The sequence below is a fragment of the Puma concolor genome, chromosome A2 (genome assembly GCF_028749965.1).
Source record: "Puma concolor isolate L17-30 chromosome A2, mPumCon1.1.hap2, whole genome shotgun sequence".
In the NCBI taxonomy this organism is placed as follows: Eukaryota; Metazoa; Chordata; class Mammalia; order Carnivora; family Felidae; genus Puma; species Puma concolor.
Genome location: NC_141668.1, coordinates 112,189,890 through 112,211,242, shown reverse-complemented (window position 1 = coordinate 112,211,242; position 21,353 = coordinate 112,189,890). Strand labels below are relative to the sequence as shown.

General features: G+C 50.9%; 2 protein-coding genes across 2 annotated transcripts in view; one reads left to right on the top strand and one right to left on the bottom strand.

The window, feature by feature from the left end:
* The first annotated feature begins 431 nt into the window (after positions 1-431).
* On the top strand, positions 432-966 carry LOC147583434 (proline-rich protein 23E-like). Its single transcript, XM_086682349.1, is given in 2 exon segments — positions 432-806; positions 808-966. Coding segments are annotated over 2 exon segments (534 nt in total).
* Positions 967-13,169: 12,203 nt separating this feature from the next.
* The window catches only part of LOC147583433 (proline-rich protein 23E-like), a 75,752-nt gene continuing 67,568 nt past the window's right edge, over positions 13,170-21,353 (bottom strand). The window contains 2 exon segments of the mRNA XM_086682339.1: positions 13,170-13,322; positions 13,325-14,011. Of these exon segments, the coding sequence (XP_086538465.1) occupies positions 13,170-13,322; positions 13,325-14,011 (840 nt within the window).

Here is a 21,353-nt window from a genome sequence, read left to right as displayed (position 1 = left end):
CTCTCCAAGGAGAGCCCCTCAATCTGTCCATTTCCATTGTGTTTCTGACCGTGGCAAGAGTGGGGATCAACTCTTTTTTTGAATTTGTCTCTCTGGAGCGTGGCCACCGATCCTCTCGGGTCTCGTTTTCCACACTGGGGTGGGTCCTGAGGGTTCATGAAGATAGGAAAGGACAACTTAACTCAAAGAAGCACGCGTATGCCCCAAGCCCCAAACATGTCACCAGGCCTGGGGAAGGGCAGGAAGTGTCCTGTCCACAAACACATGCCTCCAGCATCCCAGCCCTGAAAGGAAAGCCAAGTACCTCCAGCTGCCTCTGGGGCCGACATGAGATCTGTCTGTAGCTTCTGTGCCTGTGGGGGCAACGGACCCCTCTACCTTGTCCAGCCTGCTGGCCTGACACACGACCCCCCTGTGCTGTCCACCCATGCATGGGGTACGCAGCCCCTTGGAGTTACACGTGGGCACCCTTTGGCGGTCCTCTCTGGATGGGACGTCCCCCTCCAGCTGCCCTAGTGCCTTCCGTCTGGCCTCGGAGCGTCTCCAGCTTTGATCCCCCAGTGGGAAGCCAGCGCCTGGCCACCATGGCCTCCAGTGTATTTCCTTACCCCACGGGACCCCCTCCCCCATACTCCTCATTCCCTCCAGCTCTGAGCAGGGACTCCTGTGGCCACTATACCCAGGTGGGATGGCTGACTCCTACCAGCTCAGGCTTCCTGGCTGCAGTCCCGACTGCGGCGGGGGGACCGTCCAGAGAAGCTTCTCACTTGAAGAGATGCCAAGCCCCTCCATCAGAATGGGCCTCCACGCCACGGTCAGCCTCTGGGCACCTGCCCAGAACTGTCCCCTGGCCCAGAACTGTGCCCTCTGCCCCCTTCCCCCAGCGCAGACCCTCAGCCTGATCCCGGCTGTCCTCGCTCCCCTCGGCCACCCTGCAGAGCCTGCCACCATCTCTTCCAGTGCTAATCAATAGCCCTGTCACCTGCCCCAACCATGGGAGACGTATTGCACGATGCCTAGTGAGCTGTGCGTCTGCCCAGACTCTTAAATTTGACTTCTAATTTTTATTTTTTTTTATTTTTATTTATTTTTTTTCAACGTTTATTTATTTTTGGGACAGAGAGAGACAGAGCATGAACGGGGGAGGGGCAGAGAGAGAGGGAGACACAGAATCGGAAACAGGCTCCAGGCTCTGAGCCATCAGCCCAGAGCCTGACACGGGGCTAGAACTCACGGACCGCGAGATCGTGACCTGGCTGAAGTCGGACGCTTAACCGACTGCGCCACCCAGGCGCCCCTTGACTTCTAATTTTTAAAGGAGTTCAGATAATGTAACTTGTTCACTGTTTTTCAGTTCCCAGCACGCTCTTGTTGGCCCTGGAAAGTCTCCTCTATTCGTTATTTCTTTTCACTTTTCCCCCTTTGCCCCTCAACCCTGCTACCTGAGCCCATTCCTCTCCCTGGCCTTTGTCATGGGCCTGCCCTGCCGTATATTTATACAGGTCCTCAAATATGCATGCATGCAGCCTGGTAAAATGCATTTTGCTTGCTTATGTTTTGAAATTACATAAATGACATCATAACTCAAGTTTGCTCTTTATCAGTCGACACAGTGTTTAGGATCCACCCACCCACGTAATGCATGTATATTTAGTTCGTGGCATGAAACGGCTTCGCTGAAGGTCAGAGAATGGCCCACCCCGCGCCCCCCCCCCCCCCCCCCCCCCCGCCAGGAAGATGGGAGTTACTGGTTGGAAAAGGAAACACTTTCCATTTATCTAGGAATGAGTACACTAACGGAAAGGACAAGATCCGGGTTTGGCCGTGGGAGTGGGTGGTTGGGGTAAGTGAGGAAGCAGGATGAGTGTGTCGAGAAGGTGAAAGGACAGCTGGCTGGACGATCCATCCGTGTGGACGCGGGAATGACCAAGAAATAGGGCAGAAGTGAAGAAAGCCGCTAGGTCTGCTGCAGAATCCTAAGACACGAGGAGAGACGACCATGGCCAGAGCGAGTAGCCACGGCATGGTCTGATGTGACCTTCAAAGGACTGTGGTGTGGAACTAGCAGTAAGGAGCAAGGTGTACCTGGGGACATGCGAAAGAAAATGGCCATCGCTGGAGAGGGCTTCAGGGAAGCGGTGTCCCCAGAGGAACCAGGTGTCCTTGCCAGTGGGGATGCTGCAGACAGTTGACATTCCTCCCTGGGGGACAGCTCAAAAACCATCTGGGGCTTTTCTGATTGACATGAAGTTTGAAGAGTGTTACTGACTTGTAATGGGACCGTGGAAGCTGAGTGACTTCTGCCGTGCAGGTGTCCCTCCCACTGGAGAACTGCCCCGGATTTACCTGTCCTTCCCTCGTCCCACTGGGGGCTCACAGAGGTGCAACACAGCTCATAGTTAGTGAAGCCGAGAAGCTGATTCATTTTGCACAGAAGCACAAACTATGTTGGTACTCTTTTAAAGTACATGCCATACTAGCAAAAGTGACCTCCCCTCTTTCATTTTCCTGTGTGTTTAAATTTTTTTAATTTTTTTTAATGTTTATTTATTTTTGAGAGACAGAGAGAGACAGCATGAGCAGGGAAGGGACAGAGAGAGAGAGAGAGAGAGACCCAGAATATGAAGCAGGCTCCAGGAGCTGAGCGGTCAGCACAGAGCCCGACGCGGGGCTCGAACCCACGAGCCGCGAGATCATGACCAGAGCGAAGTCAGACACTCAACCGACTGAGCCACCCAGGAGCCCCTGTGATTTTTTTTTTTTTTTTAATTGTGGCATTCTAGGTTTCCAGGAAGTTGCAAAGGTAGCATAGAGAGGTCCAATGCAGGCTTCACCCATTTCCCCCAGGGGTGCACCTTGCCTTACACCAGAATGATGTCAAACCAGGCAACTGAGTTTGGGGCAGTGTGGATACCCTTCTGTATGATCTTGTCACGTGTTCAGCTTTCTGTAACCGTCACCTCCATCGGGATACAGAGCTGTGCTATCATGACAGAGGTCTCTTGTAATATCCCCTCCCCCTGCACTAACTCCTGACAGTGGTTATGTGCTGTCTGTAGTTCCACAGTTTCGAGAACATTGTATCCACCGAATTATACATGATGAGCCCATTCGCATTTAATGTAATTACTGCTAGGTTAGGGCTGAAGTCTGCTGTTTCCTCTTTAGTTTTCAACTTGTTCCCTCTGTGTTTCACTTCTCTGTTTTCCTTCACCTGCCTTCCCAAGGGTTGCTTGAACATTTTTAAAAATTCCACTTTGATTCATCCGTACAGCGTATCTGTGGAGTTATCTCACAGAGTATCTCTTTATATGGATTTTTAATGTAATACACAACATTCAAATTGTTTTCCTCTTACAGGTTGGATAGCCTTTCTCTCTCACTGCTTTCAAGATTTTTTTAGCCTTTAGTTTCCAGTATTTGGATTATGACGTATCGTGCTGGGGATTTTTTTGGACTTACCTCATTTGGGATTGCTCAGTTTGTTTTCTTGAATCTCTAGGTTTCTGTCTTCTGCCCAATTTGGGGCATTTCTTGCTGTTATCGGTTTGACTACTTTTTCAGTTCTACCCTCTCTCTGCTCTCCTGGGTCTCCAGCAACCCAAATGTTAATCTTAAGTTATAGACCCAGATGTCCCTAAGATTCTATGCACTTTTTTTCTCCCTATTCAGACCAGGTCATTTTTATCATTCTATCTGTGGGTTTATTAATTCTTTCCTCTGTTCTCTCCATTCTTCTTTGAGCCCATCCACTGAGTTTGCTTGTTTTTTTTTTTATTTCAATTATTATATTTTTGAGTTCTAAAATTCCTACTTGGTTCTTTTTTATATCTTCCATTTCTTTGCTGAGACTTTCCTTTTTTTAAAATGTTTGTTTATTTTTGAGAGAAAGAGAGAGAGAGAGGCAGAATGTGAATGGGGGAGGGGCAGAGAGAGACACACACAGAATCTGAAGGAGGCTCCAGGCTCTGAGCTGTCAGCACAGAGCCCGACGTGGGGCTCGGACCCAAGATCATGACCTGAGCCAAAATCAGACAATCAACTGAGCCACCCAGGCACCCCTCCTTTTACTCTTTCAGATAAAACTAAGTTTTACTAAGTTACCGACTCACTCCTATCCTGCCCCCCATCTTAGCATCTTGTTGCTTTATTTTTTATCTTGCTATATCTCCCCCATGTGTGTTCAGAGCTGGCCCTTGTGGGACGGGCCTTCCGCAGCCTTGGACTGCCCTCACGGTAAATGACCGCTTAGCTGAAAACCCAGCTGTGAGCTTGTCTTCTCTCAGTGCTTTGAGAATCAACAGACCCTTGAGCCACACGGGTTTGAAATGCACGGGTCTGCACGTATGGGGGTTCGGTACAGGACGGTGCTTGAAATGTGGTTTCCCTTTCACACGACTGTTGTACAAGCATCTTCTTCCCACTGGCTTACTTGATTGTGAGAATACAGTGCAGTAAGACCTTGGATGGCGAGGACCTTGTTCTGCAAGACGAGCAAACCTTTCTAACACACGTTAACTTGATAAACGAGCAACGGCTGGCACTACAATGCATCCCACAGTCACAACTGAGCCAACGGTTCTTGAAATTCACTTTGATATACAAGTGCTTTGGGTTACAAGCATGTTTCCGGAAAGAATTACGCTCGCAAAGCAAGGCTTTACTGCATGTACAAAATACGTGTTAACGGGCTGTCTGCGTTATTGCTGACGCTTCTGTTTAAAAGTTGGGTTATTAGCAATGAAGTTTGGCCAAGGTGTCAAAAATGACATGGGGGTTTTCGCCGGCATGGGGGGTTGGCCCTCCTACAGCTGTGCTCTTTCGTCTTCTCACCACGGCGGCAGGGAAGCCCGGCAGGGCCCCCCAGCCCTGCTTCCTGGGGGCAGGAAAGCGTTTCTCCCGGGAGCCTCTGGGAGTTTTCTTTTCTACTTCATTTTCCATTCTTCCGGTTTTCAATCTTTAATTCTGGAGAATGTTGGTCCTTGTGTCTTCAAACGTTTTTTTCTACTCCATTAATTCTGTTTCTTCGGCGGAGGTCCTAGCACGTGGGTGTTAGGGCCTCTAACCTCCCCATCTCCAGACTTGTCTCTTACGTTTCCCACCTCGGTTCCTCACGCTTTCTGAGCGCACTCCTCAACCTCATCTTCTGGCTCATTAAGTCTGTTTTTCCGATCTATTAAGGCCTTCAGTGTTTCCATTTATTATATTTCCATTCTCGCATTTTCTTAAGTTCTTCCTTTAACTGTTTGTTCCTGCTTCACGGCGTCAACACTCTCTTGGCCCCCTGGCGGATATTTGTCATGATGTCTTCCATTCCCGATGTCACGGTTGCCCAAATCCTGCCCTATCTACTTTGGGTTCTTGCGTTACTTTTCTTTCGTGGCATCAACTCTTTCCCTTGAGTTCCTTACCCCTGGGGACAGTGGCCACCTTCGTGGTGGCCCAGGTACCAGCTTGTGCCTTTTCTAGGCTACCTCCTCCAACTCGGGGGATCCTCCTGCAACTTGGGGATCCCCAGTCCCAGCGTGTCATCCTGCCCCTTAGTGTACTCCCCTGGCTCTGATCCCCATCTTTGGGGGTGGATGGATCTGGGAGGAAGAAACCACTCTGTACTGGAGTTGTCTCCGTCCCTCCTCAGCAGGGCTCTGACCTTTTGGGAGGAGACCAGCTCTGCTGTTTGACTGTTGCTCCTGGAGTTTTGTGATGATGAATGGCCAAGGCTTTGCCTGGGGCTGAGAAGCCCCCAGGAGGCATCCTTAGCAGGAAGTGAGATCATTAAGAGGAATCGATGAGAGAGTAAGTCAGTGGGACGGACGGCAACTTTGGAGGCGTGTTCAAGACTATCTGGTCTGAGATGTCAACTCTACTACATGCACAGTTCCCACCTGGCCGCGTGTGGGATGCCTTGGAGAAGGTGGCACCCTCCAGACCCACCCCACCCTTGACTCAACAGTCATTCAAAACCTAACTAGAAGTCACAGGGCAGCCCTGGGAGTGATGGAGGTGGGCTTGGTGCTCAGAATGTCCTCTCCAACTCTACTGCTCCCCGCAGCCTCCCCCTGCCTCTCCTGATCCTCCAAGAGCTCAGGGACACCTTGTGGTGATTACCTGGCATAGCCACATATCACTTGTATCCTGCTTCTTTATACTCACTTTTTTTTTTTTTTTTTTTTTTTTTTTGCTTAAGGTTTTTTGTTTTTTGTTTTTTCCAAGAAATGGCTTCTATCATTTGGGGACACAGATAGCCTGTGTCATTTAGCATCATTCTCCTAAATAGAAGGTCGTTGTAATGTGAATGTACTCTAAAACTGTCGTTGAACCCCCATAAAAGCTCTCTCTGGGAGCCTAACACAGAGGGGGCAGGTTAAAGAAGCCCGTCCCTCACTGAGCCCACCCCTCCAGCAGAGGGCCGGGCAGACAAGGGAAAGTCTGCGACGGCTGACTGCTAATACCTGTCTGCACACCACGAAGATGCCTCGTGCCCTAGCCTCCCGCCCCTGGCCAGAGATCGGTCCTGACCTCAGCCGTAAAAATGTCCCCTTTGAGACGAACCAGGGCCCCAGGCTGGGATGATGGCAGGTGGGCGTGGAGCCTGGTTCTGGGACTTGCTGGCCGTGTGACTTCAGCAGGTTATGTACCGTTTCTTGGCCTCGGTTTCCTCGTCTGTGGAATGGGGAGGCTGGCATCGATTTCATTAACACCCACTTACAGGGTTGAAATGACCCACGCAAAGCTCTCACACCGTACTGTCTGATCAAAGTCATCTGTCCGTTTCATTTTCCCAGTCCCTGCCCCTTTCCCAATAACTGCTGCCCCAACACGGCCACAACCAAGCGACCTCAGGGACAAGTCACACCCGTTGAGAGCATCTGCCCCCCTTAGCACAGCTCTCGAGCCATCCCATGCTCTGTTAGTGTCCTCTGCTGCCAGGTCACCCGACACCACAACTGTCACCACACGAAGAGCTCGCAGCCCCCAGGCAGCGTCGCTGTCTGCTTAGCTCTGAGCCTGCGTTGACCCACTTAATGGCCCACCAGCGCCCTGTCATGTGGATCCTGGAGTGACCCTGCTTCCACATGAGGAGACAGCACCAAGGGGGTAAGTGACTTGCCCGAAGTCACGTGGTGATGCCTGGAGTCAGACCCCGGCAAGCCTGCCCCCAGGTTCCCACCTTTCCCCACAGACTCCGCCCAGACTCCCCTCGGGTGACCTCCCTGCTCTTTGGGCAGGCAGGACAGGTGAGGCACAAGTGAAGACTGGACCTCACAAGACAGAGAGCTGGGTGGGTGTGCCGTGTGCCTTCTCACATTCTGGCCCAGGGTCATGTCTGTTCACACGCAGAGGGCTCTGCGCGAGGCCTGCAGGGGCCTGAGCGTTTGGCAGAGGCAGTGGGCCAGGGGCTGGTGGACAGCCCACCCTGTGCATCCAGACGGTCACGGGCAGCCCAGGGAGGCGCAGCTCCCTCCCACTGCCCTGGCTGAGCATGGCGGCCAGCAGGATGACTTAGGCCCAGGCTCTTAGCTCCGGCCTCCCTCTTACCGGGTGACAGCACGCTTGGACGATTCCCATCCGCAAGTGTTGAGATGCAGGGAAGTGTGTGTCTGGAAGAAGAGCTCCCCAAATCCTCACTCACCAGCCCCCACCCCGGCCCGAAGCCTTTCACTAATGAGTCTTCTTTGGGCTCAAGCCCCGTGGGCGGTCCGGTTCTCCATCTGCCCATCCCCCAATCGATGGGCCCCTCGTGCAGTCACTACCAGGCCACCCGCCGTGCTGCCTGGGGGAGAGGTGGGCACAGCCACTCGGCAGCTCCTGGCAGGGCTCTGCTCAGCACCTCTGGGGCCAACCACCTCACGCCTGTCCAGGCTGAGGGGCTCTGAGCAGACCTCCCCACCGGTTAGCGGGAGGAGAGCCTCACGGGGATATAGTCCAGTGCTCCAGCTGTGTGGACAGGCTGATGGACGGGCTGAGCTCTGGCTGACTGAGTCCCAGCAGGGGACACTAACTTGTCAACTCTCACACTGACTCCTGCTCTTGAGCAGGCCCTGGCTGCCTTTACGGTGGCCGGCCTGAGTGTGTCCCTCCTCAGTCTGGTGCACTCTGTGACCTCCTACCCTGCAAAGCCAGCGTGGTCCTGCCAGCGACTGGATTCTTTCCGGCGACCAAACTGCCAAGGTTCGTTCAAGTGCTGGCTGGCGTCCAGTCTCCTCACCTGGGTACCCTGAGCTATCCTATCCCAGAAGCCTTGCACCCTGAAGCTTAGCACACAAATCTTCTCTCTCTCTTTTTTTTTAATTTTTTAACATTTACTCATTTTTCAGAGACAGAGACAGAGTACGAGTGGGGGAGGGGGCAGAGAGAGCGGGAGATACAGAATCCGAAGCAGACTCCAGGCTCCAATCCGCAGCCCAGAGCTGGACGCAGGGCTCGAATGCACAGACCGAGAGATCATGACCTGAACCGAAGTCGGACACTCAGCCGACCGAGCCACCCAGGCGCCCCTGCAATTCTTCTTGAGCAAGACCGTCCACGTGCCCATCCGTGGGCTAATGTCCCTGTGGCACTGTGGCCTTCCCCTCACGTAAAGACTGGCTTAGCAGATGATGATATGCTAGCACCTTCGTGGCCAACATCAGGCAGCCAGCAGCCAGTCAGGGCTGGACAGAGGGTCGCTTAAGGGTGGAGAGGGGGAGAAAGGTGCCTGGTATTTGGGGCAACCCACAGACCTTGACCCCCGGATGGCTTCCCCGGGAAGAGCCTGCTCTCGGCATCTGCTATGCAGAGTAACAGGCCACCGATTCCACCACTGACCTCCCTGCTAACCCCCAGGAAGCCAACTGGCCAGGCCAATCGATGCGGTGTGAGTGCAACCATTTTTCAGTGCGGCTTGTCTTACAAAATGGTGGCTGCATGCCAGATCTGAAGTCTTCAAAAGGCCAACAGGTGCCTCTGAATCCGGGACACCGTGTCAGACCCTCAACTGCAGTCACTCAGCCCTCCCCTCTCCTCAGCTCGCTCTCATGGATGAGGCTATGAGTTGGGGGCCACCACTTCCTGCTACTGACCCCCCAGCCCAGGCTCAAACCGGCCGCAAGAGTCCATGAGGTTACAGCCCCTGTCCCCACACCTGCCCGCAGCTTCCTGCTCTCACCCACCCCGAGTCTGTGGCCTTGGGTGCCAGGCAGACCCTTTCTCTGCTCACGGGAGCCCCACCCCTGACCTCCTGTCATCTGTGCTCTGCTCACACCCCATGTGGGGTCTTCCTCCCCCAGACTGTCCCAGAGCAGCCGGGAAGATGGGCCCAGAAACACTAGCAAAACCACTAGGAATCATGGGTGTGAGTGAGTAGGCACAAGGCCGTCCTCGGGTGATGGCGAGTGAGTGCGCTTCGGGCTGCTCGGCCGAGGGGACCTCAAGCACAGAGCCACTGCACACAAAAGCACAGAACTAAGGACTGTGGGTCCTACAGGGACAGGAGAGTCCGGGACTGGAATCTGGAGCCAGCCAGCCTGTCACAGAAGCCTTGCTCTGCTACGTTCTAGAGCATGCCCTTAGCTAAGGCCTTAACCTCCTCGTACCTCAGGTTCCTCATCTGGAAAATGGGAATAACAGTGCCATGCACACCACGAGGGCTGCAGCGAGGATGAAGGATGAAGCTAGCTGGCACAGGTCCTGGCATTGCTACCGTCAGTCTGGGAGCCTGGCAAAGGGGCACCTGGGCCTTAGAAGGGGCTGCCCAGGGGAGCTAGAGCCCGGGAGGCAAGCTGAGCGGAAACAAGCCTGGCTTTGCCCCTTCTGCCCTCCCTCTAATCTCTCCCCAGGGCCTCCCATCGGCTGAGCCCACCAAGGAGCCTTAGTTCCTTGGTGCAAAGCAGAGCAAAAGGACCAGTCCGTAGGCCGAGCGTGAGGCTTGCTCATTCGAGCCCCTGACCCGATGAGTCGTCCTCACTTAGCCCTTGGGAGGTGTGAGCATGATAGCGGAGTAGAGTCAGCCCAGGCTGGCAGTGACAGTGGGGGAAGGCGGCTTCCCCGAGGCCGGGGTCCAGCATATCCAAGATGGAGTAGCTGCCAACGAGGGAGGACATCTTGTTTGCGGGGCTGGTTTCAAGGGCGAGCAGGGTGAATGGAGCCGGGCAGGGAAACCAAGTCAGAAGCCTAACAGGAAGGGAGATAGCGTGAGGAGTTCGTGGCTCTTTTTTTTTTTTTAATTTTTAATTTTATTAATTTTGGGAGAGAGAGAGAGAGCAAAGGAGCACGGGAGGGGCAGAGAGAGGAGGGGAGAGAACTACAGCATCAGCATGGAGCCTGACGTGGGGCTCAAACCCATGAACAGTGAGGTCGCGATCTGAGCCGAAACCAAGAGTCGGGTGTTTGACTGACTGAGCCCCCCAGGTGCCCCTCATGGCTCTTCTTATAAGGCTGGGTCCCTCCTCCTGGGAATGCACAGAGACTTCAACCCCTGCCCTGTACTCTGGGAAGAACCAGAACTGTATGTGGGGAGCTTGGCAGAGGCAGGGAAAGATGTAGCTGAGTCCAGATATCCCAGGAATAGTCGGGACTCAGGGAACCACACGTCTCGTGTCATTGAAGAGACAACCAGGGGTGGGGCCATTAGTCCAAACTCCTGCACCTGCTGATCTCCTCGTCAAAGCAAGACCAGGCTAGAGACAGACCTACGGCAAAGGACATCTGGCCGCTGCTTCGTCACCTTCTGTTGTCATCGTATCTACTTGTGTATCGTATGGCTAGTGACCCTGAATTTCCATTGACTTTAGTGATTATATGGAATATGTAACGCATCCCGTGAAAATCCGGTAAGCGGAGTAGCAAAAACGAGTGTCCAGGAATGTGGAAACGCTGTACGGTAGGCATAGGAACAGCCAGGCTTTACAACCGAGTTAAGTCCTGTGAGCTCAGAGGGTGAGAGGGGCAGGGTGAGGCGGGGAAGCAGGGCCATGGAGCAGGACGGACAGGGCTCCACCCCTTAGGCATCCATCTTGGCTTCGGGTTTAGTGTTCACATCTGCACACTGCCTGCTTTCCTCTCCTCTTCCGTTCTAATGCTCCCCGCAGAAGAGCAGCCCCTTCTTCAGGGCGGGGGCTCCAGAGGGTGGCTACCCACCCCCCCAAACAGAGCACCACGTGGCCACGGCGGGTATGGGGTACAAGTTTTATATGGTCCTCGACCTCCCTGCCAAGCGGTTCTACTGAGGGTCCTGTCCCAGCTGGCAGGGGACGTTTGCCATCCCCCGTGCTTTGTGCAGGCAGTAGAGCCTGGCCAGTAGTAGGCTGCTGTGACACAGGCCCTCCGACTTGGTTCGGGCTGGTTCTTGGGACACCGTGGGAAGTGACGGCCAAGCAGCCCAGCCACCTGAGGCCAACCCCACCCTCCACAGCTTCCTAGGGGTCTAGTCACATGTGCACCTGTCACCAGCAGCCTCTTCAGTTTGTTTGGAAGCGGAAGGCATCCTCATAGCCCAAGAGAAGCCTCAGTCTGCGTCCAAGGCATGTGCACACCCTCTTTAGAGAAAGCATCTTCCAGAACACAAAGTTATAAAGAGAAGGGAATGCTGTCCATTTTTGAGGGAGAGACGGTTTCCCAGGCGGAGGACCGCGCAGAGGGAAGAAACAGTGCGCATGGATCCTCCCTGAAGGAAGACGCTCCAGGGGGACGTTTTCCAGACCGTGCTGCTTTCCCTCCCCCAGAAACCTGCGCAGACAGGCACCTGCATTTTCCAGGCACCTTCAGATCCTGGAACAAGGTTAGTTCAAGGTGAGTTCAAAGTGGGTTCCTCCTTCTACCAGATCAATTATCTCTAATTCCAAAACTGTATTTTTACTGATCTCTCTCTCAGGATCCGTATAAAAAAACACTGCTACTTAAGAGATTTAAGTTTTGTTCAAAGTGCTACGCGAGGAAACCGTGGTTTTCGAGGTAGCACGCACGCTATGAGTAGGTGAATATTAGGAGTGGATCACCTCCATGGTAGTGTTCCGGCTACATTATATAAACACTGCTTTCGGGGGCGCCTGGGTGGCTCAGTCGGTTGAGCATCCAACTTCGGCTCAGGTCGTGATCTCACGGTTTGTGAGTTCGGGCCCCACGTCGGGCTCTGTGCTGACAGCTCGGAGCCTTTGGCCTGCTTTGGATTCTAGGTCTCCCTCTTTCCCTCTGCCCCTCCCTCGCTCATGCTCTGCCTCTCTCTCTGTCAAAAATAAATAAACATTAAAAAAATCTTTTTTAATTTAAACTTTGCTCTCATTTTAATCAGCAGTCTGCCGTAACAGCAATAGCAAACAGAATAGCGACTGGGATACTATGGAGATCTACAAGAGGCATTTAAAACCACAGAGATGATTCTGGTTTGCCTGGAACAACAAGAGGACAACTTAATGGTGATGGCTTAAAAAAGGCACGAAAATAAACATATCACATGTCACTACCGCAGGGTGCATTTAAAGTGGTATATTTAAAGGGGAATTTATAGCATTAAAAATTCACAAAGGAATAAAGGCGAAAAATGAATTGACTGAGTGTCATCTTTAAGAAGTTACAAAGTGAACAGTACGTTCACAATAAACAAAGACGTGAAGAGACACACTCCAGAAGGCACAAGAAGAGAATCGATGTGTCGAGAGTACATTCAAAGAAAACAGATGAACCTATGGCAAGATTTTTTTTTCATCCTTCCTTCCTTTAAAAGATGCAGTATTAGGGAGGCGCCTGGGTGGCTCAGTCGGTTGAGCGCTCGACTTCAGCTCAGGTCATGATCTCGTGGTTCATGGGTTCACGCCCCACGTCGGGCTCCGTGCTGTCAGCTCAGAGCCCGGAGCCTGCTTCAGATTCTGTGTCTCCCTCCCTCTCTGTCCCTCCCTGGCTCCCACTCTGTCTCTCTCTCTCTCTCTCTCTCTCAAAAAAAATAAATAAATAAACATTAAAAAAATAAAATAAAAGATGCAATATTAGGAAAGAAAGGTGGGATACAGCAGATAATAAAAATGATAGCAAATAATAGTATTGAAAACTTTATGCTAATAAACTGGAAAAAGTAGTAAGCTCTCCTGCACATATATGCAAGTAAGCCTCGGTCTTAAAATATACTGATGCGTGAAAAATAAGTAAAATTGATAGCACACTATCTTTTAATTTTATCTTTATCTTTTCTAGCACACTCAGAGCTGGAAGAGATGGTGGCAGGCTCTGCAGGGTGGCCGAGGGGAGCGAGGACAGCCGGGATCAGGCTGAGGGTCTGCGCTGGGGGAAGGGGGCAGAGGGCACAGTTCTGGGCTGGGGGACAGTGCAGGTGCCCAGAGGCTGACCGTGGCGTGGAGGCCCATTCTGATGGAGGGGCTTGGCATCTCTTCAAGTGAGAAGCTTCTCTGGACGGTCCCCCCGCCGCAGTCGGGACTGCAGCCGGGAAGCCTGAGCTGGTAGGAGTCAGCCATCCCACCTGGGTATAGTGGCCACAGGAGTCCCTGCTCAGAGCTGGAGGGACTGAGGAGTACGGGGGTGGGGGTCCCATGGGGTAAGGAAATACACTGGAGGCCATGGTGGCCAGGCGCTGGCTTCCCACTGGGGGATCAAAGCTGGAGACGCTCCGAGGCCAGACGGAAGGCACTAGGGCAGCTGGAGGGGGACGTCCCATCCAGAGAGGACCGCCAAAGGGTGCCCACGTGTAACTCCAAAGGGCTGCATACCCCATGCATGGGTGGACAGCACAGGGGGCCCCCATGACTAGCCAGACGGTTGGGTCAGTTACAGGCTGGACTCCCAGACAGGCACAGAAGCCATAGGTGGGGTGCACAGGTGCCCATAGGGTGGGGACAGCTAGAGTCACATGAGCTTCCTCAGGGATCTGGAATGCAGGATGAGTGTTCCACGTGGTTGGTTCCGGAGACGCACTCACTCCCGTCTTAGATGAGAACTGCTCTCCAAAGCCAGACATGACCCGCAGGGTAAGGCGTTCCCCTCCTGGGCTGATTCCACACAGCACCTCCAGGCGGCTCCTTGGTGTCTGTGAGATGAGAAGACAGGGTTAGACACCGGGCAGGGAGAAGGGCTTGAAGGGGATCGGAGGAGAGGAAAAGTTACAGATGACGTGGTCACCGAGCCATGTTCTTCTTGGGGACGGATGAGGAGGAACGGAATGTTCTAAAAGCAGTAAGTGACCCTGTGCAAGACGAGGCTTGTGGGCGGCCTCTGCATGGCTATCACTTGTCACATCAGATCAGAAGTTCTGAATTCAGTGTCTCATGACCTCTTTCTGTACAGGTCACACAGAACAAAGCCCGAAGAATACCAATGGCCAAGCTCGTTGAATACCTGGCGAGGGGTGAGAATCAAAGGATTAAGCATAGTCCCCAAATGGATTCATAAACAGAACAGCAAAGTCTGAAATACCCAGGAAACCAGCAGCAAGTGGGGTGTCTTAGAAAGTTCCCAAAGAATTCTGTCCTTGTCCCCTGTCCCGGTACCTCCTCTCCACAAAGCAGGGTCTTCCCCAAATAATTTCCTCTGAACAGTGCAGAACATGAGAACACACACCTGGTTTTCTCCTGGAAGGTTCTGGAATGTTCTGAATGGCATAACTGGCAGCCACCTCCAGCACAACGAGGAAGTGGTAGAAAGGAAATAAAGAGAGGGCCGAAAGGCCCAGCGGCCAGGAGAGGGCCCTTCTCCACATAACAAGGGTCCCCCGGGGGAATTTCCTTGCAATTTGAAGGAAATTTCCATTCCGAAATAAGAACTCGTGACACAAATCACTTTGGCAGTCCAGAGTGACATAACCTGCTGAGGATGTGGCGTGAAATGTACAGATGGTCGAGAGGCGGGTGGCTGGGAGAAAACCCACCCAGGCCCCAGCACCTCAAGGAGCAGAGGCTGCTGTGGTTGGGGCTCCTGGGGTCCCCAGGGGCCACAGCAGCAAAAGGTAGGTTGAAACACCGCTGACTGGCAGCAGCCCCCAGAATCCAGCCGGCTGAACACGATCCCGCATGAGAAAGAAACCAGGCGGGTGTCCCGGTGTCCTCTGAGCAGCCGGGTGGGAGCCAGCAGCTGAACAGAGCCCAGAGCAGATGGGGACTCTGGAAAAGAGGGCTTCAGGCATGTGGCTGGGGCAGCCAAATCATGAGGGTCCCATGAATGCCTGCCAGGACCCTCACGTGCCCAGGACAGCAGGAAACCTTGGAGACTCAGAAACCAGAGAGGAGGTATGACCAGCTGCACATTCCGGGAGCCTCTCTAAACCAGATGGGAGTTACAGGCCCCGGGAATGAAGACAGGCTAGGACACGGATTGAGGGGTGGTGGTCCTGGAGCCAGGGCAGGGAAGGCAGAGGACCCCTCCAAGACCTGTTTGGGAGGCCAAGGTGACAGAGCAGGTGGCTGGATGGGGGCTAAGGGGGGCAAGTGGGAGGATTCCAGGCTGAGGAACAGGGGTGGACCCTGTTCACTGGGAAGGTTGGGGAGAGAGGCCGAGTTCGGTCTGGGTGGGCACTGTGTGATCATGGCTACCCCTCCTCTCCTCCACCCTGCAGGAGGAGGAGTCACTGGGGAAGCCTGAGGTCCAAGAGCTGGCTTCCTCCTCCCCATCCTGGTGCCCAGGCTGAGGTGCAGATTGGAGGGAAGGGTGGGTGGATTGGTGCTCCTTCCTGGTGGGGCCTGGAGAGCAGGTGCGACTGCGATGTTATGAGCCGGAATTGCTGGGGAGGGCAGAGGGTGAGCTGATCTCACCATCCCCAAGACGTGTGGCTGAAGAAGCAACTCATCCATTCCTGACCAAGAGTGGGGTGGGGGGCCCGGGGCTGACAGAGGGCAGCAGCCCCACAGAGAGTCTTCTTTAGGGATGTAAAGGACACAGAGTGACAGCCAGAGACGAGAGGGGAGGTTGGTACGTCCTTGACGCCAGCAGGAACCACAGGGAGAGGGGCCCAGCCAACGCATCGGATAAGGACCAGCAGACCCACGCTCTCAGGGCCTTGATGTGAAGCCGCCCCCACTGGGGGCCCAGGATGCAGGAGTACCTCTTGGACAGGGGCCAGAGGGAGCCCGGAATGTGCCGGGAAAGGCTGAAGTGACTGGCCACCCAACACCCAGCAGGAACCCCTTTTCCACAACCGCCCAAAGGTTAGGGGAGGGGCTCTAGATGGAAAACAAGTTGGATTCCAGGAAACACCAGTTTGCATGCATGAACTTGTGGGCTGTGACACTGGTACCCCATGCAGGTTCCGAACGTCCTCTGTAGAATTCATGCTCAAAATTTCCAAGGAGTTTTCTCAAAAACTTAAGTAATATGACGGAGGGGGCCATTTGTGCACCAGAAAATATAAATAAAACTGGCTATTGAAAAACTAAATATCTAGTTAAAAAAATAAAAATACAGGGACGTCTATGTGGCTCAGTCGGTTAAGCGTTAGACTTTGGCTCAGGTCATGATATCTTGGTTCATGAGTCTGAGCCCCATGTGGGGCTCAGAGCCTGGAGCCTGCTTCGGATTCTGTCTCTCCCTCTCTCTCTGCCCCTACCCCATTCACACTGTCTCTGTCTCTCTCTCTCAAAAATAAACATGAAAAAAAGTTTTTTTTAATGTATAAAGATTTAGATAGGAAAAAGTAAAACAATAGAAAAAGATACCATACACTCATCAAAAGAAAGTACAGCCAAATCAATTTCAGACAATCAATTTCAGACTTTGGATTCTGTGTCTCCCTCCCTCTCTGCCCCTCCCCTGCTTAAGCTCTGTCTCTCTCTGTTTGTCTCTGTCTCTCAAAATTAATAAACATAAAAAAAATTAATAAAAAATTTAAATAAATAAAAATACAAAATGAGGAGACATTGCCAACACACACACAGCAGACAAGAGCTAATACTCTGTCTAATAAAGTGCCTACTGGTCAATAGTCAGAAAATAAAGAACCCATCGATAAAAACGAGCAAAGGGCAGCTACCGGCAAGTCACAGAATAAGTTAACGCGCGTCATTTATCATGTAAAAAATGTCCAGCTTCCCCGGATGTTTAGATGGTTACAAAAATTAAATTTTGAAAAGAATGGAACTTTGACTTTTACAACCAATTTGATAAAGAATAAAGCCTTGTATTGGTATTTCAAAGGATATGGAGAAAAAACTCATGCTGTTTTGTTGTTAAAAGGAGCACAGACTACTCTGGGGTTCGATCTGACGATAATAGAGCCTACAATCTGATTCCCTGACCCGCCAATTCTCTTTCTATGACCCAGACATACTGGGAGCGCCTGGGAGTGGATTTCAGATTGACCTGATCCGGGCCTCCAGGTGGGCGTGGGGGCAAAGGTCTTAGGACTCAAGTCTCCAGGGAAGTATCTTCAGGGAAGCACTCAATCTGGGACCATACCCCCCTCTCTGAAGCCCAGACCCCAGCAAAGATCGGCCCTCCTGTACCCCACACCAAATAAGACCCCCCGACCCCCATCCCATCAGGCTAAATTTGTTCTTTATACCAACATACTCACTTGATTTTCCTAGAATATTCCCTCCCAGCAAAGTCCCGGGAACCCTTGAGGCTTTGGCAACAGCGGCTAAAATGGGTTCTGAAGAGGTTTTGGGTTCTCGAGGCAGCACTGCAGCCCCAGGTCAGGCTCCCTGTGCCCCGCGGATGCAGGGGTGTCCCGTCCCAACTGTGGGCAGGCAGCCCTTTCTGGGCGTTCTGGCTCCTGAATGCGCTTTTATAGAAATAGGCGACTCTTGGGGGTGGGACTGGGTTCAAGAGATCCAGTCAAATGGACTGTCTCCCATGACTCACCCGATCAAACGTTGCTTGATTGATTGGGTCGTTTGTTTATCCCAGAAGTGAAGGTATAACTAAATTGAATTAAAGTCTAGCCTGAGAAGGAGCAGGGTGTTCCCTGGGTGTGAAAATACCCTCCTCACAGGGGAGTGATCAGGAAGGATATATGGCCTTTAGCTGAGCCTGAGGAGCTCCAGCCATGTTGGGGGACGGGGAGCTGCAGGGACAGGGACCAGCTGATGTAACGGTCCAGAGGGCCTGGCAGGAGCCCACCTTTTAGGGGAAGAGGGAGCCAGACAGCAGGTTCCAGGGCCTTGCGCATGCCGCCGGAGATGCGGGTCTCTCCATGCAGCAGCAGTGGGAGCCATTGCAGACTTTTCATCGGAAGCCGCCGTGTGGGGGCGCCTGGGTGGCTCAGTCGGTTACATGTTCGACTCTCGACTTTGGCTCAGGTCAGGATCTCACGGTTCCAGGGTTCAAAACCCACATCAGCCTCAGCGCTGACAGCACAGAGCCTGCTTGGGATTTTCTGTCTCCCTCTCTCTTTACCCCTCCCCTGCTAATGCATGCTCTCTCTCTCTCTCTCTCTCTCTCTCTCCTCTCTCTCTCTCTGTCTCAAAAATAGATACATAAACTTAAAAAAAAAAAAAAAAAGAAGAAGAAGCCACGGTGTATTCACCAGGGGCCAATCCTGCCTTGGACCAATCTGAATTCAAATGTTCTGAATGCACATACTTGGTTGGGTACAATCATTTAGGTACTTGTGCAATAATCCCCAGAATTTCCAAAGTTTAATGAAAGCTTACTCTGTACCAGGCTTTGTTCCAAACGCTCTAAGGGTATCAACTATTGCTAAAAAAAAAAAAAAAAAAAAAAACCCACGGGCCCAAAATGGCATCACTAGGCCAAGTCAGCAAACTAAGACTTAAAATCTACCCCAACTGCAGTTTCAACCTCCCGGGAATGTAACCTTTAACCAGTCAGTCAGGAATTTTCTGGTCAAGACCAATAAGGGAATCTGTCACTCGGGCCCCCTTTCATCCCCCAAAGGAAGATGAGGTAACCCAGCTAGTAAAAACCCTTTTGTCCACACTGAAGTTGCCCTCCCCTGAAAGAATCCTTTTTACGTTTACGATGTCCTTGTTCGACCTTTAAAAACCTTTCCTTTTCTGTAACTCCTTGGAGCTCTCCTCTACTGGGGAGGTGGGATGGTACCCAAATCATGATTCATCTAATAAAGCCAATTAGGTTTTCAGATTTACTCAGTTGAATTTTGTTGCTTTAAAACACTCTTTTAATGTTCACGTCGCCCTTCAAGACCCGCCATAGCACAACCATCAGGATCCAGAAAATCCAACCATTTATTTTTTATATAAAAAAATTTTTTTTTAATATTTTTATTTATTTTTGATAGAGCACAAGCAGGGTAGGAGCAGAGAGAAACACACACAGAATCTGAAGCAGGCTCTAGGCTCTGAGCCTTCAGCACAGAGCCTGACTCGGGGCTCGAACTCACGAACTGTGAGATCATGACCTGAGCCGAAGTAGGACGCTCAACTCACTGAGCCACCCAAGCGCCCCTATTTTTTCTAATGTTAGTTTATTTATTTATTTTTGAAAAAGAGAGACAGAGACAGAGAGACAGAGACAGAGAGCACAAGCCGGAGAGGGGGAGGGCGAGATGGAGACACAAAATCCCAAGCAGGCTCCAGGCTCTGAGCTGTCAGCACAGAGCCCCAGGCAGGGCTCGAGCTCACAAACCCTGAGATCGTGACCTCAGCCAGAGTCAGATGCTCAACAGAGCCACTCAGGCGCACCGAAAATCCAGTCATTTAAAATGTGAGGCTGTGTTTTTGTTTGTTTGTTTGTTTTTTTATGAGGCCAATACAAATTCCAGGGCACGAGAAGCCCCAAGGTAAAAATGGCGAAATGTATATAGGACACAACTGATCATCCCAAGCGACCAGGAGTAGTCACTTCTTATACTCACCACAACCCCGACTGAGGAGGAGGGCAGGGCAGGGCCCGAACTTCCTCCCTTAGGACTGGTGCTGACACTGGGGTTCTGGCTCTAGTGCCTTCCCCACTTTGAGGAGGAAACTGCTTTCCTCGTGAAGGGGACAGAATCGCTGCAGTTTCCATGCCTCTGGTCTCAGTATCACAGGACTAGCATGCATACTAACATTTATATAAGGGAAGCTTTGACCTGTCACATTCAGACTGCACAAGATGCCACAGCTCATGTCGGGCAGCGCTCTCTCAGAGCCCTGGTTCCCTGTGGGTACTCACGTCATTGCCTCTTCCCTGCCCTTTCAGACCCAGAAATGGCAAGGACTCCCTACTGTCCAGAGTCCCTGGGTGCCTTACTCTCCCTTCTTGGTTTCCTTACCTCCTCCCAGGCCTCTGAAAATAGTTTATTCATTAAACATTAAATATTCCTTAATGAACCACTTGAGTGTTTCACAGCAGAACCTTGAGTGATACACCTCCCTTGATTCTTCAGAATGGTTTTTACCTTCAGTGGTATTTTGTCCAATACCTCCATTACCACACACGCCTTTGTTGAGTCACCAGTGGTACCTGCCAGTATTTTTCTTTCAATAACTCTTTTTATCCATTCATGATTAATTTGCTTAATTAATTTGCTTAAATTAGCAAATCAGTAGCTGTATTCTCCCTCCAAGGACATTAGATTGTTTGTACCATTTTTGTATTATCCTCTCATGTATCCTAACATTCTAAATTGATGTTAGGAACCTTAGTTCTGACCTTGATATTTAATTTTTTAAATCAACACTTATTTCCATTTAACAATAGTGACTCTGTTCACTCCTGCTTTTTGACTTACAATTTCTTTCTAGACTCATTTCCTTTTACATTTTTATTCTGTAATTTCTATAATACAATTATATATAATATAATTAATATAATTAAATAATTCTATATACAATTATATAATTAATATATAATATAATTAATATAATATAATTTCTATAATTCATGTAATTCTATGATTTCTATTCTGTAATGCATTCTATAAAGACCTACACATGATAAAATTTGGGAAGTTTTTATATGTGACAACTTATTTTATTCTCAGTTTTTATTGATAGTTTGGCTGGGTATAGAATTCTAGGTCCAGGATTACTTGGTCTTAGCAATGCAAATATATTGTTTCATTAACCCTTTACTTCCACTTTTACTTCTGACATCTCTGATTTTTATCAGAATCTCTTTCCTTATAAATAAATAGTGAATTTCCCCCCTGGTAATTAATATTATTGTTTCTCCATCTCTTCATATTTTGGCATGTCTCTGGAATGTAATTATGATTCATTTTTGTTCCATGATGGTTTGCTTCACTACAGACGTGGTGTGTTCTATTTGAAGTTTAATTTCTTTCTTCAGTTTTGAACATTTTTAACATTCATTATGTTGATTAATGAGACACCAGTATAACCAAAGAAAATCTATAACTTCTAGAGAGATTAAGCCAGAAATGACCACGACAAATGAACATAAGAATAAAGTTGGAGGACATAGACTACAGATTTTTTGTAATGTTTAATTTTAAGAGTGAAAGAGGTGAGTGC